General features: G+C 46.2%; 1 protein-coding gene across 1 annotated transcript in view; it reads left to right on the top strand.

The window, feature by feature from the left end:
- Window positions 1-25,090, top strand: part of Snx29 (sorting nexin 29) — a 460,893-nt gene that overhangs the window by 356,849 nt on the left and 78,954 nt on the right. Inside the window, exons 17-18 of the mRNA XM_031364585.1 lie at window positions 3,493-3,548; window positions 7,401-7,482. Coding sequence (XP_031220445.1) covers window positions 3,493-3,548; window positions 7,401-7,482 — 138 coding nt within the window. The remainder of the gene's footprint in view (window positions 1-3,492; window positions 3,549-7,400; window positions 7,483-25,090) is intronic.

The raw sequence follows: 25,090 nt of genomic DNA on the forward strand, positions 1-25,090 counted from the left end.
CAGAAATCCACCTGCCTCTGCCTCCCAAGTGCTGGGATTAAAGGCGTGTGCCACCACCGCCCGGCTAGCAAAGGTTATTAACATATCCATTCCCAGTCCTCTGGAAGGAACCAGGCATGGACATTCCTTCCCTTAAAGAGAAAAACCTACACATTTAACATTCTGACTTCTATATTGCTATCTATGAGCATATGGACACCATAGGAGGAGAATGGAGAAGAGAAAGGAAAAAAAAGCTGGCATGGAGGTCAGTCATGTGACAGCAGACATGGAGGTCAGTCATGTGACATCAGGCATGGAGGTCAGTCATGTGACATCAGGCATGGAGGTCAGTCATGTGACATCAGGCATGGAGATCAGTCATGTGGCAGCTGGCAGCCACATGGAGGGAGCTTTTGAGAACGAGTAAGGAAGATCAAAGTACAACGGATTGGACTTAGGCTCTGACAGCATCAGAAAGAGACAGACCCTAAGGAAGAACAGAGAGAGAGGCCTTTCCAAGTCAGAATTCTGAACAGTGGGCAAACCCTACTGAACCCCATGGCAGCTTCTAAGGACTGCACCAGGGACAGAAGTGATCTCACAGTGAACCAGATCCTTGACCTGCTCAAGTGGATTAGCTCTGAAGAAAGGAGACAAGGGCATGTCTCCACCTAGAGGTGGATTCCATTTTTACTAGTGTCTAGTGCTCTCTTCTCGTATGAAGAGTTGGATGCATGGAGTCACTGAGGCTCCTGAGCAGGTGGGCCTGGGCTGTGCTCCCGACACCTGTGTTGCGTCGTTTATTCATGTTGAGTCCTCAGGACTTCTCCGTGGATAGAGATGACACCATGGCCCCAGCTGCTGGTTGGAGGTATCTGGGGTGGGCTGTGTGTGAACATGCTTTGTAGTACAGAGACCGTGACCTTGACTCTCCATCACCTCTATCATTGGTGCAGAGCCTGGCCTGGTCACCACCCTGGCTCCCCAAAGGTTTCCAAGGTCACACACAGCCTTTTCTTCCAAGGAGCCTCTCCAGTATTCAGAAAGACACATAAATATCTCCAGGCTTCCTGATAATGCCACAGAATTAGAAGGAAAGCCTCTAAGCCGGCAGGACTTACCTACCTCTGAGTGCTTGTATTCATTGTCTAGAATGTTCCCAGAAAGTCATCGTCCCTGAGAGACACCTTGTGCCAGCTGCTCCTCCTTGAGTTTCATGTCTGCAGGTTTTGGATGCAGAAGCAGGTCTCCTCTCTCCACGTTGGTGCTCTAGTTAACTTAGGCTTGCATCTGAACCAGGGCTTTTTCTCATTTACAGATTTGCCTTACAGATCTTTGCATAATGTAGAGAAAGTCAACTCATTCTTGAGAAGCATCTCAGAAGATAGCTCATTCCATCTTATGGAAAGTTGAGTCTTTCTCAAGCTCACTCTCTACCTGTTGTCAGTGACAGCTCCTGTCATCTGCTTACTGTGGATTATTTAGGATAGTGCATGCTCGCTCGCTTGCTCCCTCCCTCCCTTCCTCCCCCTCTCACTTTCTCTTGCTTTCTCTCTCTCTCTCTCTCTCTCTCTCTCTCTCTCTCTCTCTCTCTCTCTCTCTCTCTTGCTCTTTCTCTCTCGCTCACTCTGGCTCTCAGTGTCTTGCTCTTACGCTCTTGCTCTCTTTAAAAATTGCTTTAAGATGCCTCCTTACATGGCCCTTTTTCTGTAGCTAACGTTGTTAAAATAGTTGGATAGTTTGTACATATTTTAATTTCTATAATCAAGAACACCTGAGATTTGGTTTTGATTTATACTGGGGATGGAATCCAGAGCCTTCTCCGTGCTGGCAAATGCTCTACCACTGAGCTGCCACCTGCTGCCTGACGGATGATCTCTGGCAAACATTTTGGTTGGCATGGGGTTGTTGCTTTTAGTTGACCTAACGGTTTATTTTGCCAAACGGTTCCCTCTAAAAGGAGGGCATTTTTTAGGGATCTTGATGCTTGCAGCCTCCCGCCTTCTGAATATGTTAACTCAGCTCTGTCCAGACACCTACAGAAAGTGATAGTCACAGAAACAGTAGTGTGACATAAGAGCCCAGTCCAACAAGACCTTGGACGATTGAGGAACTTGGTGTTGCCCTGTGAGAGTGGAGTCTGCCCAGTGACAAGACAGAAGTCTGTGTTTCCCGAATCTTTGAACATGGAGCTCTCAGCTAACTGCCTCCAGAAAATTCCTCACAAACACACCGATAGGTGTGCCTCACCGGTCTAGATGATTCTGAATGTGTGTATCACAGTGTAATCAGAAAGCTGATTGCTCAGGACCTTGGAGCCAGGAAGAAGGTGGGCTGACATTTGGGGTGCAGCCACTTAGGTCAAGACCCAGGCTCCCACTCACTCCTGCTTCTGTCTCCACAGCTGGGCTGCTCTCTTCAAAGGGCACCTTCTAGTCTCTTCAGCCTTCCTTACACAAAAGCCTCAGGACTTCACCTTTTAGCTGGTTTCATTTTTGTTTTCATTAGAGGACTGAACTCGACAGACCTGGCTTGTATCTGTTTCCTAGATGGAAGCTCCAATTCTTGATTTCACTTGTTAGTTGAGGGAAACAGCACTCAACTTGCCTCAAGTTGTCATGGAAATTGATGGACATTGTCGATAATTTCCCCTCACTTCCACCCTTGTCTCTGGTTCAGGTGCTTCCCCTTTCTTTGTCTAGATTCTTAAAATCCTAGTCAACTTCAACCAGATGGTAAGAAGCCCCATCCTGGATGGTGGGATTACATCATCATCATTTTAGCAGCTACTGGCATGGGTGTCAGGTAGTCAGGGCATAGCTATTTTCAGCCCTTGTGCCAGCCCTGATGACTGTGTCCTCATCTCAGTCCACTGTTGGGGGCTGGGGGATCACTGGAGGTCATGTGTTGTCAATGTGTCCTGGCCCTCACACTTACCTCATGGTGTATGGCTAGGACTCCAAGCAGCATTGGTAAGGGCCATCATGACACTGTCTGATTTCTGTCACCAATCATGTTTTAACATAGCTCTTTTAAGTCAAGAGCCTCCATGTTCTTTCTGCCTGTAATCGCATATACGTTATGGGACAAAAAGACAACCATTTTGAGAGGACAGTGGCCTTTTTTGCTCACATACTGGGTATGACATTTGTGATACTCCTCAGCTGACAATAGATTTTTTTTTCATTGCACAGATGATATCTTATGTCACCAGTCCTAATTAGTCCTTTATAGCTCCAAAATTACATGCTTTTATATGCCTATGATTATCTCAATAGGATTAACAGTGCCTTTCCTGTAAAGATAATTGAGATTGTTGAAGGCAGCATGTTTTTATGACTGCAGTATCATCCCCAGCTAACCCTCCATTGAAATCTTACTGTCTTTCAGTATTTGCTTCTCCCTCACTCTGAGAAGCAGCTTTTGAGGACAGGAGAGACAGAAGTTTTTGGTGAATGTACAAACTCGTAACCCATGCATTTCCCTCTGCCTTCCTTTTCCCAACTGCAGGTGCCTGGAGATTTGAGCCAAACATCTGAAGACCAGAGTTTGTCGGATTTTGAAATGTAAGTCCATGCATATGCTCTTGAGGGGTCTTTAGAGATGGAATTCTGTTGCTGGCCCACATCCTGAAGTCTACAAGGGAAAGCAGAAAGACCTAGGAGGTCCACACAGGGTCCATTTGGTTATAGAGCTGGGAAAGTGTTCTGAAGCCCAAGCCGTCTAATGTGCTTTATTCTCTCTTGGGCCTTACAATCATTTTAGTTTTGACCTGACATTTAAAATTGGGAAGGTATTACATAGAGTTTTCACTTTTTACTCCTGCAAGGCCACAGTCGGCTGAGCAGGCCAGAGGGTCCTTGCGCACACTCTACTCTTCATCTTGGTCCATCCAGTCCACCCACATCTGTGTCTGTGTCTGCATCTCCATCTGTGTGTGTGTCTACACTTCTCTGGTTTTGTCTGGCCCTGACTGTGGGAACTGCAGAGAGGGCAGTTGCAGTCAGTCTTCAGACACTTTCTGTTTGGTGATCCACAAGCTTCTCAGGCCCCTTAGGATCATGGGCTCAGCATCAGGAAGGGTCATTCAGAAAGGCTACTTTTAGAGTGTGAGGGAGGCAGTACATTGGAAAGAACACTTCGTTTACAGCCAGGAGATCTGTGTTGAAATCTTTGTCAGTGGGTGTATAACATTGTGATCTCAGATAAAGCCCCCCTCTCTGAGCCTCAGTGAGCCCTTCATAGGGTGAAAGTCCTGGAACCCAGTGGAGTATGTTAGCAACTTGAGTGAGACTGTGGTCAGCACAGGACATTAAGAGCCCCATTTGAGGCTGCCAGAGAGTTGGATGTGGTAGAGGAGACAGTGGGGGTGGGATGGGGGGGGGGAAGAATGATCAAAGTCAAAATTGAGCTTGACCCTCCAGTATATGTGCCCCAACTACAGTTTTGTAGAACCATAGAACCAAAGCCAGTTCTTGGCAGATGGGCTGCATATACCATTTCCAGAAATAGAAGGATGAGCAAGGTAACTGAACCTGAGCAGTACTGTAGTTAAGCACCACAGTTAAGCATAGCATAGATGGATATAGAGATAGAGATACAGAGTTATGTAGATAGATATACATGCTATAGATATAGCTACACAGCAGATGGAGCACTTCACCAAATAGAATACACACTTGGGTTTCGTTTGTCTGTTCTTTGTTACTATAATAGTATTTAAGACAATCAGCTTATAGAGTAAAAAAGCTTGTTTGTTTTGTAGGTTTAAATCAAAAAGGTAGATCTATGGTTCTTGGGCCTGTGCAGAGACAGGATGTAATGGCTCACAGCAAGCTGCCGACATCATGGTGCTGGGAAGTAAAGAGAATTAGGGAAAGACTGTGATCCCATAATTCTCTTCCACTCTGCCTTACTTTTTAGAGGTCCTGTGACCTTCTATTAGGGACACAAACAGAAAGAGGACCAAGCCTTTAACACATGGGCCTTTGTGGATCCTATGATTCTAAGCTAGAACAGATGTCTTCCAAATACACATGAGAAAATCCTCCAGGTTAGACCATGCCTTAATAAAATTTTAAAAGTGAAATCATACTATTTTCTTTGACTATGTAGAATAATTTGTTTACAAATTACTACACCTTTACATGGTGAACAAGGTACTCCATGGAGGAGAGAGCTATTTCTGTTTTCTCAGGTCCTCTGTCTATTATACTTTGCATTGTATCTGCCACATAGAAAAGGTCCTAGCTAAATACTTGTTTGTGAACAGATGAGTGATAGACAGGAGGAGGACTAGAGGACCAGCAGGGCTGATGTGCAGGATAGACAGGAGGAGGACTAGAGGACCAGCAGGGCTGATGTGCAGGAGAGTCACATCGGCAGTTGTTTCCAACAGTGCAGTAAATGGCCTGGAATTAGAACATGTGACCCAGTGTGGGGTCACCTGCTGTGGCCCGCAGGATCCCTGGCCTTAGCAGTGTGGGGAAAGGAACAGAACCAGGGCGCTGCTACTCTGTACTCCTGTCTGGGTTTGGGACCTTTTCCTGTGGAGCACCAGTGGCTACACAGACCAATTTGATGGCTCAGAATTGTTGATTGTGCTTTGAATCCTGAACACATGATCATTCAAGGTGTTTGCCTCTTGGAAGGAGATCACCTTGGCCCAGAGTGTACAAGTGCCAGGCTGCTTACCTGAGGGTGTGTGTGTGTGTGTGTGTGTGTGTGTGTGTGTGTGTGTGTGTATGAAGATAGAATGCTTTTCACTCTGGAGGCCATGAGAACATGAAGGTCATGGAGTCTTCCACAAATCACTGGCTTATACTACAAGTCCAGGAAGCTGACAAGTTCTGAGCAGGGATGCTCAGGGAAGGCTCCTCTCTTCTCCCTGGATAGTCATAGCCCCTGCTTTCAGGTTAATGGAGCTGTGGCAGGTTGGGCATTATCTGCCCTAAGTCGTACCATAAGGCAGAGCTGTCATATAACCAAAACGTCCTCAAATGCATCTTAAATAGTTCTCATGGGCATTGAGTTAGTGAGTGTACATAAACCGTGGAGCTGTGCAGTTAATGTTCTCAGGAAATGATTTTGAATGTGAAATTTCCTGTTCGGATTGTGCTGCAAATGGAGCCCAGGCACTGGCTTAGTGCTAGGTAAGTGGTCTGCCACTGATCCAGCCTCCATGTAGTACAGCTTACATCTTGCTTGTCTTAGACTGCTTGTCCTAGTGACCTCCTCTGTTGCTGTGATAAATGCCATGACCAAAAACAACCTGGGAGAAAGGGCTTATTGGCTTTTGTGTTACTGCCCAGCATCCAGGGAACTCCAGGCAGCAGCTTGAAGCAGAAGCCACAGAGGAGCAATGCTTGCTAGCTTGCTTCCTCTCCCTCCCTTTCCATCCTTCCTGATATACTCCAGATCCTTCTGCCCAGGGATGGCGTCTGTAGACCCTTCTGCCCAGGGATGGCGTCTGTAGACCCTTCTGCCCAGGGAGGTGTCTGTAGACCCTTCTGCCCAGGGAGGTGTCTGTAGACCCTTCTGCCCAGGGATGGCGTCTGTAGATCCTTCTGCCCAGGGATGGTGTCTGTAGCTCACTGGTCCACTTGCTTCAGTTAGCAATTAAGAACATGCCTCATAGACATGCTCACAGGCCAGACCAATGGAAACAGTTCCTCAATTGTGTCAAGTTGAACACTGAAGTAAAGTATGAATGCATTATAATCAGTATTTTGGAGAAGTCAGAAGAGGGTATTTGTACCTGGCATCTGAGTTTTTCTAATTTATTGTTTTCCATTGTCTCTCCCTCAATCCCAAGTCACTTTCAAAACCATAGACATTGCTTTTATGAGCTATTGTGTAGAAATGGAGATCAAGGTCAGAAACCAGGTAGTGTAGAGGCAGGTGGTTCCATGGGTGCTCCAGAAACTGGGTGTTACTGCAAAGGACCCCCATGGCTCCCTGCTACTGCTTCTTTATCAGATGTGACTGAGTTTCAGGTTCATTAAGGTCAAGGTCACTTAGCTGGTAAGAACTGAAGATCAAACATTTTATTCTTGAGAATACACTGCATATATAAGTTTAAATATATACATATCCTTTATATATATATATCTCATATTCAAATATGACACACACATATATGTATATATATATATATATATATATATATAATATATATACATATGTATATGTATCCTTCCTGGTATATTTTCTCTTCTTTTGATCATTCTTTTCTATATGTTTCTCCAGAAATTATCTTGAATGTTAGATAATATATGTTTATTGTATAAGTGTCTTGTTTGAAGTGCCTTTTATTGGGGAAAATAGTCCCTTGGCCTGCTTTGTTTTTTTGTTTTTGTTTTTTTGTTGTTGTTGTTTGTAAATAAAAATGGCCCTTCTCATCTCTTTATTCTGGTTAGATCAAATCGGGCACTGATCAATGTCTGGATCCCCTCTGTGTTTCTCCGAGGCAAAGCAGCCAATGCGTTCCACGTGTACCAGGTAAGTGCCTGGGTTCTGTGTAGGCATCACGGTTGTGAAGCCATGGTGCTTGGCATGTTGGCACCATTTGTATATCTGCAAGAGCTTCCCCGGGTGGGAGGGTATGCATGCTGTTTCCTGCCTAGGGCTAGTGTTGCTGTTGATCCATGTCTGTGGCTTGATGGCTGTTTCCCAGCAGCATCATACACCCAACCTTCTGCATGGCTTCAGCCAAGACCTGGGCCATGTCATAGTCCATCTTGGATCTCTGGTCTATGGCTGGATCTTGGGGTTAGGTGAAGGATTTTGATTTTCATCATTGGCCCACTCTGGCTCTTTGTACCCCTTGCTGGTACCTGTGTTGGCATTGATCTCACTTAGCCACATGCCTGAGAGCGGGAAGATGGGACATAGTGCCCCAAATGAAACAAGACTATGCTCTCGTTGTTGTTTTAAGGATAATGGTATATAGCCTAGGCTGGCCTTGAACTTGCAAGTGTGTGGATTACAGATGTGTGCTACCATGCCCAGTTAGGTTACCCATTGCAAAAGAAAGGACCCTAGATGCTTTGATGTTGCTACTCAGTGCCTCCTAGTGTCTAAGCTATGTTCATATGACTGCTTCAGGGTTCAGCTCTGCAGGGCCAGTGCAATTTTGACATGGTCTGCAGCCAGATTTTTCGGGGGCGAATTTTTATGTTTGTATTTTTAGTTCTGTATAGAGCATGAGTATTCACTTTTGTCTTACAGTCTTCTGCTTGGGATTTACAAACATTTTAGGAAGCTTTGTGTAGTGTGTTTCCATGGCACTGATAATAAGGGACTTATGTAAATAATGGTACCACTGGACAGTGCTTATAAGATTTTTTTTAAATGCATATTATTTAGATTCAAGATAATTCTAGAGAAACATACAGAAAAGAATTATTTAAAAAAAGAGAAAAATATACCAGGGTTGAATAAAATGTAAACTCAAAGGTTTTAAAAGAAACAAAAGTGGAAAGTGTATTTATTCCAAGGTCCAACATGGTCTTCCCCAGTTACTTGAGCTTCCCAAGGGTTGGCAGCCATTGTGAAATGGAAATGCAATTAGTTATTTTGAGTAATTCCATTGCTAACAACAAGAAAAGATGCTAATTTCTCACCGGAAGCTAAAAAAGAAACCTCCACATGGGGCTTCACCAGTGAGGAAGGCTGGAACTGACCATCTGTCATTACATCCTGTGGCAGCTTTCAAGGGATCTCTTTTTCAGGCCGCTGAGGGCATAACTACACATGGCCCCATGCCTGTGAGGAGCCCTGTACAGCTTCTGCCCCCACCACAGTTACTAGCCACACACAGCTGTTTAGATTGAAATTATTTAAAGCCAAATAAATGGAGCACATCTGCTCCTTGGTCGCACGAGTCTTATGATGCTTACTAGCTGTATCTGTGGCGGCCATGTTGTTCCATGACAAGGATGATGTTTCTGTCAGAGCAGAGCTTCCATGGGGCCATGCAGGCTGAGAACTGTGCCTCCCAGGGAGGGGACAGCAGGGTCTTATGTGTACTAGAAGATTAGAAGAGAGCACCTGGAGTTGAGATGGCGGAGCTTTGGGGAGGGCCTCTCCCAAGTAGTGCTTCTGCGAGGCCCCTGGCTTGAAAACCACTGTGGTACTGCTGCCAGTGTGGTGCCTCACTCTGCCATTACAGTATATCATTATCTACAACGTGTTGGGCCACCATCATCACTATTTTGGAACACATGTGTCCTGTGAGCTGCAGGTTAGAGATGCCTGTCTAGTCTCTGGAGGATAGCTTTGTACCTTCCTGTCTCCAAATTACATAACACAGGAGGCTTGTGATTGACACTTCACCCAACAACAGGTGTCATTTTTTTTCACTGTGTTTATTTTTACATTTGCCTTTCAGTTATGACACAATTCTGTTTTCCCATGTACCACGATGAGGTACAATTTCTTTAAAAATAAATTTTAAATAAATAGGAAATGAGTCAGCTTAAAGAATAATACTAAATTCACAGTAGTGAAAAGAGCATCAAGTTAAGGTGATGCCAGGTAGGCTGTTAGTAATATAAATAGTAATTTCCAGCCAGAGGTCCCTGCCCCCACACTGATTTGCATGTTGTGGGAACTGGCTCCTTCAGTATTCATAGCAACCTAGTGAGGTAAGACACTTTTTTCCCTGTCTCACATGAGAGAACAAAGACACAGGGAAGCGATGCTTTAGCAACATGGCTTTGTAGCTCAAACTGCCACCCTACCAGATTTTTAGAAATCCGGTTTTACTATCTTAGCTACTTTCCTGGTGCTGTGATCAAATACCCTTGGGGAAAAAAGGCAACTTAGGGAGAAAGTATTTGTTTTGGCTTACAGTTGCAGAGGGACACCAGACAGGGAAGATATAGTGGCTACAGCACGAGGTGGCTGGTCATAGAGTGTCTGCACGTTGCAGAGGAGTGTTGCTGTGCTTTAAAGCTTCAAGGTCCACCCTCAGGGACCCTCTTCCTCCACCTAGACTCTCCCTCCTAAAGATTCCACAGCCTTCCGTAACAACAAACATTCTGGAGCAAGTGTTCTGTGTGAGCCTACAGTTTGCATTCAAATCACAATCCAACTGTTGTAGAATCTAGCTCTTTAGAAACTCTTACAAAAAAGCTTGCACAGCTGCCCTTATTCCAAAGGGAGGGGCCCAGCCTGGCTCTGATTTTCTGTAAACACAGTCACCTGAATCCCTCAGGTGATGGGCAGACATCTGGACCTCTGCAGTGCGCGCTATGCACACGTTCATTTGTACACACTCATGTACTTTCTTCCAGCTTGCTAGGCACAAAAGCCATACAGAAGCCATTGTCTCAGGAAGTTGTGTTGGCTGTCTCTCAGTGACTACTCCTATCATAGCAGGACCTCAGACTTGCTCCCTCAGGATATTTTGTTGGTGGAATGTCAGGTGCCAGAAGCCTGCCTGGTGGGATGACTCAGAGATGGGATTCTCCAATGCCAGAGACTTGAAGACAGTTTACCTACATCGCACAGAGACCTCAGCCCCTGCACTCATGCTGATGCCAAAGAGGGTTCTAGCAAGACTGGCCAGTCCTAAGGAATGTGGTGAAAAGGCCCCTGCTCCTCTGCCTGGAGGGCACTGGAAGTGAGAAGCGGCATTTTGACAATTTTCAGAATGGGGATGACACTGGCTTCCACTGTGTTCCCAGTTTAACACTTTTTATCCTGAGGGTTTCTTACCCACTGATGTCTGGCTGCCAACAGGCTGCAGCCAGAAACGAAATGCTGACACAGTGATGAGTGGGAACAAATACTCAGGAAGCCACCTCAGTGCAGAGTGGTCTCTTGCTCTCCCTTCCTCTCTACGTTCCTCTAGTACGTAGTTGTGCTTGTGGTTTGATTTCATGTCACTTTCACATGGTGTAATTAAGTTTGCTATTGATCAATAAACTTATACCTTATGCCTCTGCAAATGTTTAATTTGATTCTCCAGATAACCCACCTTCCAAACAAGTTGGAGACTGGTGCCATTGGCCAGCTGAGAGTGTTTATAGAGTAGTCTTGGACGTTAAATAGCCTCCCTCCCTTTTGGCAAGGGTAATAGCTGCTCAGTTGACAGGCAATAGCCCATCAGCATACATGCTCCAGGCCCTCGAGCCCCTCCCTGTACAAGTACCTTTCCTCCAGGTACACCTGGTGTCTGTTGTCTCTGGGAGATTAATTTCAGCCTTTGAGTCTCCTGACCAGAACTGTAACCCAATTAGGTTTTCTTTGTACACGGTCGCTTTGTTTCAGCCCAGCCTTTCCTTCTAGAATAGGTGTCTTTCTTAGAGGCCATGGGGTGTTGTCATAGCTGACAGGAAAGGTGGCACCCTAGAAAGACTCACTCGGTATTTGAGCTCCCCACTCACTATCCCAGTCCTGCTAAAGAAATATGTGTAGCCAGAGTAGTTAAATGTTTATTGAGCTGAGCATGTGTGTGTGGAGGATGCTGGGAGATTTTATTGTTTTCACCTATCAATAATAGATCACAGGCACTCACTCAGTAGGCTAAATGGGGTGTAGGTGGTTTGGAGGAATATGAATGTTTCCATATTCCAGGACTTGGGTTTCTTGGCTCCTCTTTCATCCTCCTTCCTAAGATGGTGTGCTGTGTGCCTCAAATATCTTTTATCTCAGGCTTCATCTTTGTGTGGCTCTGCAGAGAGAGGGCATCTGCGAAGTATGAAAGATAGCAGGGCTGCGTTCAGAAATGGGGACTGCAGTGCATAAGTACAGGTTGCAAGGACCCTCAGCCTTATCAGCCTTAGAACATGACATTTCCCAGTCAGTTCCAAGACTGAAGCTACTTCCTTCCACTCGTACCTGGTTCTACCTGTTGCATCTGTGATGAGGGTGGGTTGCCTGGAAAGCCTAGTGTGGCCTTGCCATGTGGTAATTTCTCTAGCTAGTATTGGCTAAGTTCTCATGACACAAAGTGTCTGGGGCTTGCTAACCATAGCCCCAGCTGCTGTTAGAGCACTCAAGCCTCCTGGGGAGTCTCTCTTGGCTTCAGGTGTCACTGATTCTCTCCTGATCTTGTCTTTACAAACAGGAGAGATTTTTATCCTTTCTTTGTATAATTTTTTTTTCTTTTTTTCCCCCGGCTCCCACTCACTCTGGCCCTGCTCCCTCCAGCGTAATTCACCATAGCTGTCTTCAGACGCACCAGAAGAGGGCGTCAGATCTCATTATGGGTGGTTGTGAGCCACCATGTGGTTGCTGGGATCTGAACTCAGGACCTTCGGAAGAGCAGTCAGTGCTCTTACCCACTGAGCCATCTTGCCAGCCCTCTTTGTATAATTTATTTGTTCCTGAGCTAATGACCAAGGACCTGCTATATGCGTGTGTTGCTTAACATGTGCAAGAGCTGGTAGTGAGCCTTGACACTGAGCTTCCCCTCATGACCCTGCATGTCAGTGGGGAGGGCAGGAAGTGGCCCTAGTCTGCAGAAGGAGGGGCGATGGCGGTGACAGGACATGGCCACATGTGACAGTATGTAAAGGCTGAGCACATATGATCTTTGTGGACATGACCCTTTACAGTTTCATGTAACCACATGACTTTGGGCATGTTCTGATATTGAAAAACATTGATTGGCATCCAGTCTGTCAAGCCTTTTATATGACCTGCCCAGAGGACTGCAAGGAATGAGTCTTCATTATTCCCAAGGGGCCTAGGGTCTAGAGGGTGTGGTAGACATACAGAACCTACATTTGGATAGCTGCGAATGAAGGGCAGTGTCTGTGGGGAGTTCTGAGGATCCCAGGAGGTTTTGTGGGAGGTGAGAATTGCTGGTGTGCTACCTTGATGGTCACTGTCATCTCATGCATGCACTGACCTCAGGCCCATGGGGCAGATGAAGTGTGAATCATGGGTTGAGGAATTTCCACTGGGTCAGGATCAGGATCTGACCCCGTTGGTCTCATCGTCCTTCCAGTGGCATTCTCTACCCACAGGCCTGCCTCATGGGCAGATTGCACGGATTGGTTTTGGTTATGCAATCTTGTGACCACAGTACTCCAAAGTCACTGCCCACTCTCTCATTTTCCCATCACTCACTGTCCTTGCTGGCATAGCAGCTGGTCCTGGCCACGTAGTGTTCTCACAGTCACAGAGGGCATAGCGGTGACTGGAATGTGGACTTGCTGAGCCCCAGGACCATAAGAAATGAGTAAGGAGGACTTCTTGGCCATCAAGTGGTATAGTTTTCAACATGTTCATGTTTAGGAAGATTTAACTATTGCTCCAGTTCATATTTCAAAAGCTTAATGACATACCCTGTAAGCAGCTACAGTTAGAAGTGGATACACATCATGGGTAGGCATCAGACTTACCTCTCTTTTTCTTAGGGAAATCAAATACAGTAGATTACATAAGATCAGATTCTCAGTAGTATGGAGTGGGAGGTAGAAGTGTCAAGGCTTCCACAAAACATAGCTCACTGTTCCGTCCCTTGTAGAATTTTCTACTCCAGATGTGGGGTGCTGCCCCTGACTGCCTCTGCACCCCACAGCCTTTCCCCTGTAGAGCTGTGTACATAGATGTCGGGCCAGTGTCCTGGCAGTTAGGACATGGAGCTGACACAGTGGCTTGTTGTGGAGATCACTGCCTGCACTGTTCGTTCTTCTGTGCTCTTGGTTCAGTGGTTATACTTTGGGATCATTTGCTAAGTATATGTCTTGGGTTTGGAAGTTGGGCTTTGACTTGGGCAAGGTCCAACTGTTTGATTGTTAAATAATAGATATTAGGGGATGTCTTCAGGAGAATCGAAAGCATAGCCAGCCACTGTTGGGGATATGGTGTTGGAGTGTGTGGGGCACCGGGTGAGGGAATAAAGGGGTGGGAGGGACCTGCATCCCATCAGAGCTTGGAGACACTGGGCAGGTGGATGCAAGAGACTGCCATATGACCCCACAGAACCACCGTGGGAAGGCCTCCGGACCTTGGGTACCACAGACTGCTGGGTACTGCAGAAGAGTAGGCTCTGGGGTCCCCGAGCCACATGGAGGGATGCAAGTTCTCAGTCTTGGACATTCCAGATGCCAGTGGATGTCACGGAAGAGCTGAGAACAAAGTGAGGAGCCCGGGCCACTCGGTCAGCCCTGGGGCCGAAGGGAGAAGGGGCAGGGGGAGAAGGTGCTGGGTGGTTCCTGTGAAGGCAAGAGTTCTTGGTCCGGTCTGGCAGCTGGAAATTCTGGGAGGCTTTCCTGCAGGAGATTAGATGGGCTCCAGCATGATGAGTCTAGATGAAAGGAGGCAGTTCATGGTTTTAAAGCTTTATTGTGGAAAACAGAGAGAAAGAGAGAAGGTAGAAAAGTAGAGGCTGACAGAGAGAAAGAGAGAAGGTAGAAAAGTAGAGGCTGACCATGGCTATGTGGAGAGAGGGGAAAGGCAGGGGAAGAGAGAGAGAGAGAGAGAGAGAGAGAGAGAGAGAGAGAGAGAGAGAGAGAGAGAGAGAGAGAAGAGAGAGGATAGAGAGAGTGCAAGAGAAGAAAGAGAGAGGAGGGGGCCAAGCAGCTCCTTTTATAGTGGGCTGGGCTACCTTACTGTTGCTAGGTAACTGTGGGGGTAGAGTCCAGCCAGAATACCAGGAGCTTGGGGCATTGGTGACAGCGGATTATGTAGTTGAGGGCTCATGGTGTCAGGAGCCTAATATCTAGGGGCATAGCTCACTGTTCTGTCCCTTGTAGAATTTTCTACTCCAGATGTAAGCCTCACTCAACCAGAACACAAACTGCCTTTTATGGTACAACAGGAGTGGGCAGCAGAGACATGGCTTTGTCACAGGGAAATCACAGGGTGAAAAGAAGCAATGACAGCTTTGCAGTGGCATGTCTGTTGAGGGGAAGAGGCTGCGATGCAGGGACTTGATGAGACTCCAGCTATGCCTCCTCCCCACAGAGGTCCCATACCCTCCCCAAACAGCACTGCCAGGTATTCAAATACCAACTCTGGCACATAATTGGTGCCCTTCTACAAACCTAAAAGGATCCCGGTTGCAAGGTGGCAGTCAGAGCTGCTGTCTCCTGGGTTCTCTAAATGTTCAAGCACATAGCCCAAGAGTCATTTTCCATTTGCTGGGGCATGTCACTCCCAGCTGAAATGAAGTCTCATTAAGGTGACCTCCCTAAAAGCTAACTTAGTGCTGATGGAAATGTAGCCTATGGTTGTGCCCAGCACATGTTAGTTTCAGACTCAGATGCAACACAGTGGCATATGTTAGAATGGAGTCCTGTAGTCACTGGAGGTGTGTGGCAGGCCTAGCTTGCTCTGTCTTGTCGTCCATTATCTACTCTCACACACCTTGGCCTTCTTCCCTCCCTCCTTTCTGCTCTCACCCACCTTTAGTCCTTGGCACAGAGAGAGAATGTCTAACTCTTCAGGTACCCTGGACAGAGGCTAGCAGGCTTGGCGGCTTCTGGGTGTGGCTCCCTCTCCCACTGTGACTTTAGGCTTTCCTGGCAGACCTTCTGGCAGGGGAAAGGCTTAGGGAAAGCTTCTGGGCTCTTATTTCTCCTGGCAGTCTGAACAGCACATGAACACTGCACTCGCTGCCTGCCTGGGAGAGTTGTTTTACATGCGTGCATAGCTGTGTGGTGGGAAGAGATTTTCTTGTGTGATTACCTAGTTGCTCCTGTTAAAAAAATCACCCGTGTATTTTTTTTAAAGATTTATTATTATTAATTATATCTAAGTACACTGTAGTTATCTTTAGACACACCAGAAGAGGGCATCAGATCCCATTACAGCTGGTTGTGAACCACCATGTGGTTGCTGGGATTTGAACTCAGGACCTTTGGAAGAGCAGTCAGTGCTCTTAATCACTGAACCATCTCTCTAGCCCACCTGTGTACTTTTTAGTAACTACACCTGTCCTTGTCCAGGCTTTAACCAGTGTTTGTTTACTTGGTGATGCCCTCACTGTAAGGCAGAAGTACCTTTCAGTGTCATGTTTGGACAACTGCTGTAAACATATCAAGGTTCCCTGGTTTGATCCAGTGAGGAGAACAGAGGAGTCTCAAGCTGCAACGCATACCCGATGGTTTCAGTTGCTGGGATTTGGTTGTTAATAGAAACTTGTTTTGCTGGTGGAGGGAAGGGGAGGAGTTGTTCTGTTTGGTTGTGGTTGTCTTGGAGTATGTGGTATAACATCTACATAGCTTCTGTCCTCCATGTTTCAGGGGCTTTTCTCTGTGCTTTCTATCATTTCTTTTCCTGAGACTTGGGGCCTCCTTACAGTCAGCTCAGAAGTCACCCCTTGCCCAGGAGCGGTTGTTACTGATGGCCAAGAAGAGTGAGGGCCAGGGACAGATGCTGCACATAGTCCTGTGGCTGCAGGACAGCACCCATAGCGGAGTAGCATCATCAGAGTCCCTGCACCTGTGCCTGCAGCCTGGGAGCAGGGCTGTAGGAGCAGTCATTGTCCTCCCTGGTGGAGGCTTCCCTTGGGAGCTGGAATTTGGGACTAGGGTTGACTTCAGGAAGAGGAAGGTCTTTCAAATGATACTTACAGGTAGCCTAGTGGAGAAGATCCAGGCAGCATGGTAAGCTTTACAAACTCAGTGTCATCAAGGTTCCTATTTTCTGTGGAGCTGCTGAGGACTCTTAGTTGTGTCACTGAGCAGCCAGGCTGCAGTAGATCTTGATGTGCAGATGCAGGCTAACATCCCCTCACTTCAGCTGCACCGGTGGAAAAGGCCCAGTTCCATGACTGGCCTGACTCAATGTGGGCATGGTACTCTCAGGGTACATGTCTCCTATAGCCACAAGTCCATGGGAGGAGGAGCTCTTTCTGGCTTCTCCATAGCTGGCAGAATCAAGACTAGAGACTAAGGACTTGTTTCCACCCAGCTAAGAACAGTTAAGGATGGCATCCACAGCCTCTCAGCCTATGCTGAACTAGCCTAGCTACAGTGGGCCCAGCCACTGTCTGGGCACAGCCATTGTGTTTAGGTTTTTGGTCTATCTTTTCCATGACTTTTAGATTCAGGCACTGGGTGTGTAATCATGTGGGCCAGGGCCTACAGCCTCCAAGGAGGCTCACTTAGATGGCTGGTGTTCAGGTCCAGCTGTGCAGCAGCTGTTTCCCATTGACCCCAGTGCCCAGCACAGGCTGGGTTGTTACACATTTGCTAGATTGGTGGATAGATGAAATGTCCTAACAAGAGCCTGGGTCTCTATTGACATCATACCCTACATTACACTTCTCCTATCCTTGTATATCTGATGCACTACCTCCACCAGAGTTGGTCTTTTTTATCAAATTCTTCATCCCTCACCCCCTTATCTGTCCTCTCTGGTGTCCTCTCTTTCCACAGATTCTTCAGACTTTATTGAATGCCTGTAACAGGGCCTGCCCTAATTGGAATGGCTTTCTTGTCCTGAGTGTTTCCTGTCTAGTGTTAGCAAAGTGGTTTAGTTTTCATGGAGCCCAGCAAAAGGGGAGGCCCATAAATTAGCTGCTATCAGCAGGCTTTCCCATGATCATCTTTGCATACCGAAGGCACCAGACTCCGCACCTTAGCTAGGTAGGCATGAGAGGCCAGGCAGGAGTTGTGGTTTTTCTGTTTTGTTTTGTTTAAAAGATTTATTTGTTTGTATATGAGTGCACTGTAGCTATCTTCAGACACACATCAGAAGAGTACATTGGACCCCATTACAGATGGTTGTGAGCCACCATGTGGGTGCTGGGAATTAAACTCAAGTGCTGTGAACCACTGAGCGATCTCTCCAACCCCCCCAAGCAGGAGTTGTTTTTTGCTTGTTTGTCTGTTTGTTTGTTTGTTTGTTTTGAGACAGGGTTTCTTTGTGTAGCCCTGGCTGTCCTGGAACTCACTCTGTAGACCAGGCTGGCTTCGAACTCAGAAATCCGCCTGCCTCTGCCTCCCAAGTGCTGGGATTAAAGGCATGTGCCACCACTGCCCAGCTAAGCAAGAATTTTTGTGACTGTCAGAATATAAAAGTTCTGTTTTTTAGGCATGTACTGGATCCTGGGGACACAAGAGTGAACGTCTAAAATGCGGGACTCGCGGTGTTGTCCTCTTTAACATCATGCTAGGTCTTCTCATGTGGTTAGAAACATCTAGAATAGTGCCTGCAGAGCCTTCTGCATGCATGGAGAGGACCTAGTTAACAGAGTTGTTGTAGGCATGTTCTTCCAAGGCATTCACAACTAGTGTAGTTGCTGTTTGAGTTAGTCTGCACCCACGGGCTTGTCTGTGTAGACGTACCATGGTATAATAGTCTTACGCTTAAGATAAAAGTAGTTTTCTGGAGCTTAGTTGATGATGAGAATGTTAGGAATGGGTGTGTTGAAGGCCTGAGTTTCACCCTGAGAATCCATCTAAAAATGCTGGTGTGTGATGTGTATTGTGCTGGGGAGGTGGGGACAGGTCCATGGGGCTTGCTGGGCAACTGGCCTCGACTACTTGATGAGTTCTGTGTCTGTGAGAGACTCTGTGTGGGAGGGAGGATGGAACATCAGCTGGCTTATTGGTTATCCTCTGTCCTCCATATGCAGATGTACACATGTACATGAGTGTGTAAACACACAGACACACTTTCCTCTCCAGTCAAGAATTAAGAACCAGGGCTGCCCTGGCCTCAAGCCAGATAAAATTCACATTAGGATTCAAGTAACTGCTTGTCTCTTTCCTTGCTATGCAGGCTAAATGGAGCTGGACCCTAAAGCTTCTGGAACAGGTGCCATCATGGCGCAGCTTCTCACCTGCTGGTGCCATTGCTGCTCAGCCTAAAGTTTCAGGAGGCAGTGTGTAGGGACTGTCTGTCTGTCTGTGGCAGCCTGCAGGAGGCAGTGTGTAGGGACTGTCTGTCTGTCTGTGGCAGCCTGCAGGAGGCAGTGTGTAGGGACTGTCTTGTGGCAGCCTGTGGCTGCTCAGATGTCACCTCCTAGGGGTTGTGTTTATGTAATGAGTGCTTCCTGGAGGTGTATGGCACAGGGGTAATGATTATTTTATTTCTGGGTTTGAAGAAATAGACACGTGGTGGTGGTGAATAGATGCCTTCTGGCTTGGGAGAGCCTCCCCATGGTCTGCCTTTGGACCTGGACTGGTTCCAGTCTCAGGAAGCCTTCATATCGTGTTAATCTCTGAGCCACTGCATTAGGCCAGGAAGGCTGGGAGCTTTTCAGTTTTGTTGTTTGAAGCTGGGCTTCAAAAGTCTTGGTTTCTTAATGAGGCAGAGGATGTGGAGCTGTTGCTCTGAGCTTCGCATCTGCCTCACCCTCTCCTAGTCATAGAAAAGCATTTCAAGCCTAACCTGAAGAGGTTATCTCCTTGTGCTGGCAGCCTCCTCCCAAGACTGTGAGTCCCAAGCTCTGTGCCAGGCTTCGCAGCAGTGGCGACTGTCAGACTGCTGTACTGTCTAGAGCTAGGAGAGGCAGCCTGACTTGGCAGCCTTGAGGAAACTGTTCTCTAGGGGCAGAGAGACAAGGCTGTGAAAAATGTGTCCTATGCTGATTGGTGTCCCCAAGCACAATGTGACACTTCAAGTCCAGGAGTGGTGAAGTAGGATAGGTATAAGGAATCTCAGCTCTAAGGATCTGAGTGCTGCTGGCTCAGCTGACAGGGGACAGGTGCAGAGCAGGGGGCCAGGAAAGTGTGGAGAGAAGCAGGCGTTAAACACCTCAGAAGAAGCCAAAGGGAGAACAGGCATGTGGCTTAGCAAAAGGAAGTCGTCTGCTGGAGTGTCTCAGTGACTGAGCTGTGTCACCAAGCCCACCTCTTCTGTCCTCACTTTTGCACTGATGTATTTATGAAGAAAGGACAGGGGAAGTGTGAGTAAGGCCCATGCCGTCCGCACAGCTTCCCCGTGCCGTCCGCACAGCCCTCCGTGCTGTCAGACTCTTATTTCCCTACCCACAATCCCAAGTTATCATTCTGTTCCATCTGGGCTGCTCTAGCTCCAATTGGGCAGCCCTCAGGGCTACACTCTCTTGACCTTACCCCATGGCAGCAGCTTCTTCTCCCTCCTCTTCTGCATGTTCTTCCTCCCTGTGGTCCCAAGCCCGAGAAACCTAAACCCCACCCATGTCTCTTCTGCCAAGCTATTAGCTATTGACATCTTATTTACCAATCACAATTAACTTGTGGGCAGGGTCACAGGGTCTATGTGCAGACTCCAGGTCTTTGGGGCCTGCACTTAATGTTACCATCTACAGTAAAAGATAAAACCCTCAACAGAGCTCCCAAATAAAGGAGAGGGACTATGATAACGGTGGTAGTGGTGATGATGATGATAATGGTGATGGTGGTGGTGATGATGGTGGTGATGATGATGATAATGGTGATGGTGGTGGTGATGATGGTGGTGGTGATGATGGTGGTGGTGATGATGGTGGTGATGGTGATGATGGTGATGGTGATGATGATGGTGGTGATGATGGTGGTGGTGATGGTGATGATGGTGATAATGGTGATGGTGATGATGGTGGTGGTGATGATGGTGGTGGTGATGATGGTGGTGGTGATGGTGATGATGGTGATGGTGACAGTGTCAGTAGCTGCGGCTGTAGTGTTTTCTAAATGTTTCCCATGTGCCAAAATGTCACCACCGTTCTTTCTTTACTTGAACTCCGAGAACACTGACAAGAAAGTCCTTTCTGTCTTTGTTTTTATTTCTTATGTGTGCACTCCCACCTCTTTCCCTTGCTTTCTACCACGTGCGTGTGCTTTATCTTCTTTACAGTGCTGGTCCTCTCTGACACATTTAATTTGCTTATGAGATTGAATACTGTTAATTGACTCTGGACGGTCTATAAGCACTGCTTTTCCCCCTAGGGCCTTGATCAGTTCATATCACTGAATATTTATTAAATGAATAGATAAGCAGACATGCCCAGGTAAAACTTGGGTTGCGTATGTCCAGATTACAGGTCAGATGCATGATGGGAAAGATTCTATTGTGAAAGGATGGCAGTGTATTTCTCAGCAGCCAGGAGCCAAGGCATATCTGATCCCATGTTGCAATAGAGCCTCCCTTTACTCTTTTCCTTCAGACAGCAAAGGTGGAGTGCAGGGCTGTTCTGCCGGCACTGGGCTGGGCGACCTCCCAGGTCCAGTCTGCCTACTCTGTTTGGCACAAGACTTTGGTTTTGTTGAGCTGTTTCTCTTACTCTCTTCAAGTGTATATTTTACAAAGAAGTTGAAAGTGATAATTTAACAACAAAAAGGTTTTATCTCTTGAATGTTGTTTTATCACAGAGATGACGGTATTCTGATGTGGGAACCAGGCCTCCCAGGCATTGAGAGCCTTACCAAGCAGCCTTCTGGGATTCAAGGCCCAGAGACTTTGGGATCTGCACATTATGACCAATGGCATCTATATATCTTAGTTGGCACTGTGAGGCAGGAGTTGTTTAAGAATCCAGAGGCTAAATTAGAGTTGAATGTCCTTGTAGATCACAGCAAGGAGTTGGGAATGGTTTAACTTACTCATGAAACAGACTTTGCTTGGGGTGAGGGGGGAAGTCCTACCTTTGGGCCATGTTTCAATGTCTTCTCTCTCTTTTCTGTCTGAAACTCTGCAGCAAGGAGAAAGGTATACTAAGTTCTTGTTACTAAAGAGTTATATTTAGTGAAGGGAAAACTATCAAACTACATACTAAGGCAGGACAGCAATTGTGACAAGCATGTGCACAGAAAAATAGATGTATAAGTTGTCCATTCATCCAGTGGGGCACCGGGTAACACCAGATTGAAGATCAGTATTTAGGGGCAGTAATATGGCTGAGTCTCCTAAACAGTGCTGAAAGTCAGAGATGCGACCAAAGAAGACCAAATTCTACCCAGGTGCTCTCATCCACCTCAACCCAGCAGCTCACACTGTGGGGTCATGACTTGTATGCAGGGGTCATAGAGCTTAGTCTGGGAACCATGAGAAACTTGGCAACAAGTGAATAGCACAATGGCCAAAAATTAATTCAGAGCCCAGCATGTAATGAGTCCATTGTGTCTCTGGCAGCATTGCCTGTTGCATACACAGCTTCACATGCCTCAGCTTTGAGCATACAATGTGCACCATGTCATACAGCACAACTTGATGCTGAGACTAGAGCCGGTTGTATATTATGAAGAACAGTGCTTTCAAGGTACACAGAAGGCGTTTGGCATTCATAGATGCAAAAGGCTTCATTCAGAAAGACTTAATAACTTTGAATTGTATTGTGCTAGATTGTTTAATTTCAAAGATTGCTGTTTGGGCTGCTGATGTGAGTTTCATGAAGAACCCTTCTGAAATCTAGGTTGAAATTAGGATTTTGTAATAATTTCTGAAATGGCTCTTGCCCTGCTTCTGCCATTCTGTATGGTATATTTATGCCTGATCTTGTCAGTGTTGATAGTCATAATAGCTAAATATTGGTCAACTCTGAAGAATGTTGAAGATGTTCTAGGTCCTGCTCTATTGAACATTCAGACAGGTTCCCATGCCTTAGGTGAATGTGGACAGCAGTCTGTCTCATTAGCAGGGCAAGTTTCATTTTATCTTTCACAAATGAGGAGATTTTATGTATCCTAAAGAATAAATGTTTTAAAATAGGATTTTAAATATTTCTTGCAAATGTTTACTCTGCAAGCCTATGTTATGTACCTGCATGTTTTGGGTCATATAGGAAATTCTCCAACTGATAAGTTCTGCAAGTGGAGAGCTTGGGAAGCCCACCTCTATTCACTGCTGAGGCTCTGCTGTGCTCTCTCAGCGGGTAGCATGGTGGAGGTGATGAGGCTCAGGGAAGGCACCGAGACCTCAGGACCAACCCTGGGCACTGGCTAGAGACCACTACAATGTTTTAATTGTTTCTCACTTTAATACTCCAGTAATCAGTTGCTGTGGACCAGCTTCTGATTGTCACGACAAGCAACCCTCAGATCCTCCCAGCTTACAGTGCTTCTGATGTCATGGACAAGCAACCCTCAGATTCTCCAAGGGCCACCCTATGTGTGTCACAAGGTTTCTCTGCCAGTATTTTAGAGCTAAGGGGAGGTCCTCAGCTAGTGCCTCCTGTTGTCATGGTGAAGGGAGAAAAGAAGTTGGCAAGTCATGCTTAGGCATTGGAAGCCCCTGCTCAGAAGTAACAAAGTAGCATCCCTCCACAGAACTCATTAGACTAGTGATAACAAGCCAGCAGACCTGATCTTCCCATGGGTAGAGCTCTCCAGGAGGGAATCTAATATAATACAGTCTACTTCAGCAAGCGATGCTCATTGTAGGAATATCACAGAAGATGGGTAGATATTATGTAGCCATTAAATAGAGTTGTAGATCTCACAGACTAGCTTGCAAAGTTATTTATTATACATGCCAAAATGGAAAAAAAATCAGTTGGAAAATTTATAGTCTACTCCAAGTTTTTCAAAAATAAAAAAAAATGCATATAGTAGCATAGGAAATTGAATGGAAAAATGGAGCTGTGTGCATAGCTCAGATGAAAGGAGAATCCATTTGGCTCCTCAGGGTGACCAACTGTCAGCACATAGAACTTCAGACCGCCTAAATCATCCAGAGTAATTTCTCATTTTAATAACAGCCTGGATTTGAATGTTAAAACCGCCTCTTTTTAAATGTTAGAAGCTAAACAGACTTTTAAAAAAGCAGTATGATATTTAAGTTTACAACAGATAGGAACCAAAATATTTCACCAATCAGAAGATATATTTTGGTTCCTATCTGTTGTATTTTTTGTTTAATAAAAAAAGTAACTAGTTTGAGGATACTCAACTTTATTTTCTTACTCTATCCTCAAACTAGTTACTTTTTTTAATCAAAAAATAATAAAGGAAGCAAGATACTAAGCAGCTCAGAATGGTAGCTCATATCTGTATTTCCAGGACTGAGGCTGACACTGAGGATTGCCATGAGTTCTAGGCCAATCTGAACTACATAGTAAGTTTCAGAACTACATGGGCTAAAAAGTGAGACTTTGTTCCAAAATCAGTTAACTAATTCAATCAATTTAATTATTTAATGAAAGGTGAGAATACCTTTGCTACAAAATTCACTGTATGAACCTCTGCTCAGTTGATCATGGTGGCTAATTAAGCAGGAAGTGTGATCTTGGGAAAGCTTTGGTCATACTTGTGCTCCATAATGAAGGGAATGCAAGGATCAATCTATGCCCACAGTCATGAAAGGCAGAACCAACCACAGTGAAGAAAATGGAGGAGGTCCCTAAGGGCTTGCTGACACACAGCCACATGTGTCCTCCTGAAAGTGGCCTCATGGCTGGGAAGGCCCTGGAAGAAGTCCGTTGAGTCCCATAGCAGTGGCTTAGGAAAATTAGCCCTGTGACAGTCTGTTAGCCCTGGTTGAGCATTGTGCCACAGTGTCCCTGCCCTGCTCCCTGCCGGGTGAAGACACAGGCGTGCTTGTGGGAGGGGCTGTGAATGGCAGTGGAGGAGGGGTTTGGGTTTAATATGCATTGTTGAAAATTCAGGCTTCTTTCCCTTTCTTACACAAGTCTAACCCCCTCCCCTCCTTGGCACCATCATGCAAATGCAGCCTTGCCACTACACCAAACACATAATCAAAACAAAGTTTTGAGCTGCAAATAAGTTTAATAGAAAATGAAATTAGTCACTTCAAAAAAAAATCAATAGAGACAATTTGGACATTTGAAAGTCTTGGATTAGTCTTAATCAGCCCCCAGCAGTGCCCATTCCCAGCATGGAAGTCAGGTAGGGTGCAGCCCTTGCTGGCAGCAGACAATTTCTCAAAAAGAAAGTCAAAAGTTAAAACTGTCAAAATTAGTGTGTGGTTGTCATACAGAAATTGGGAAGTTAGAGGAACAGGAAGAACTCAGTTCCTTACAAAGACAGTGCTGCAGTGAGCGCCTGCAAGTCTCTTCTACATTCTCCTCCTGAGAAAATGTGCATCCTTCTTAACATAGAAGTTGCCTCACCACGCTGCACGTCATGTCCAGGCCACCACTCCCAGTGTGTGTAGACACCGGGGTGATGGAGCACAGTTCCTTCCTGTGCATTTTAGTCTGCATCCTTACTGTCATGAACATTTCTGGGAGCCATAATGACTTTCAAGCCTATTCTGGTTTTTTTCCCTCCTTTCTTCC

This window comes from Mastomys coucha, unplaced genomic scaffold (genome assembly GCF_008632895.1).
Source record: "Mastomys coucha isolate ucsf_1 unplaced genomic scaffold, UCSF_Mcou_1 pScaffold12, whole genome shotgun sequence".
NCBI lineage: Eukaryota > Metazoa > Chordata > Mammalia > Rodentia > Muridae > Mastomys > Mastomys coucha.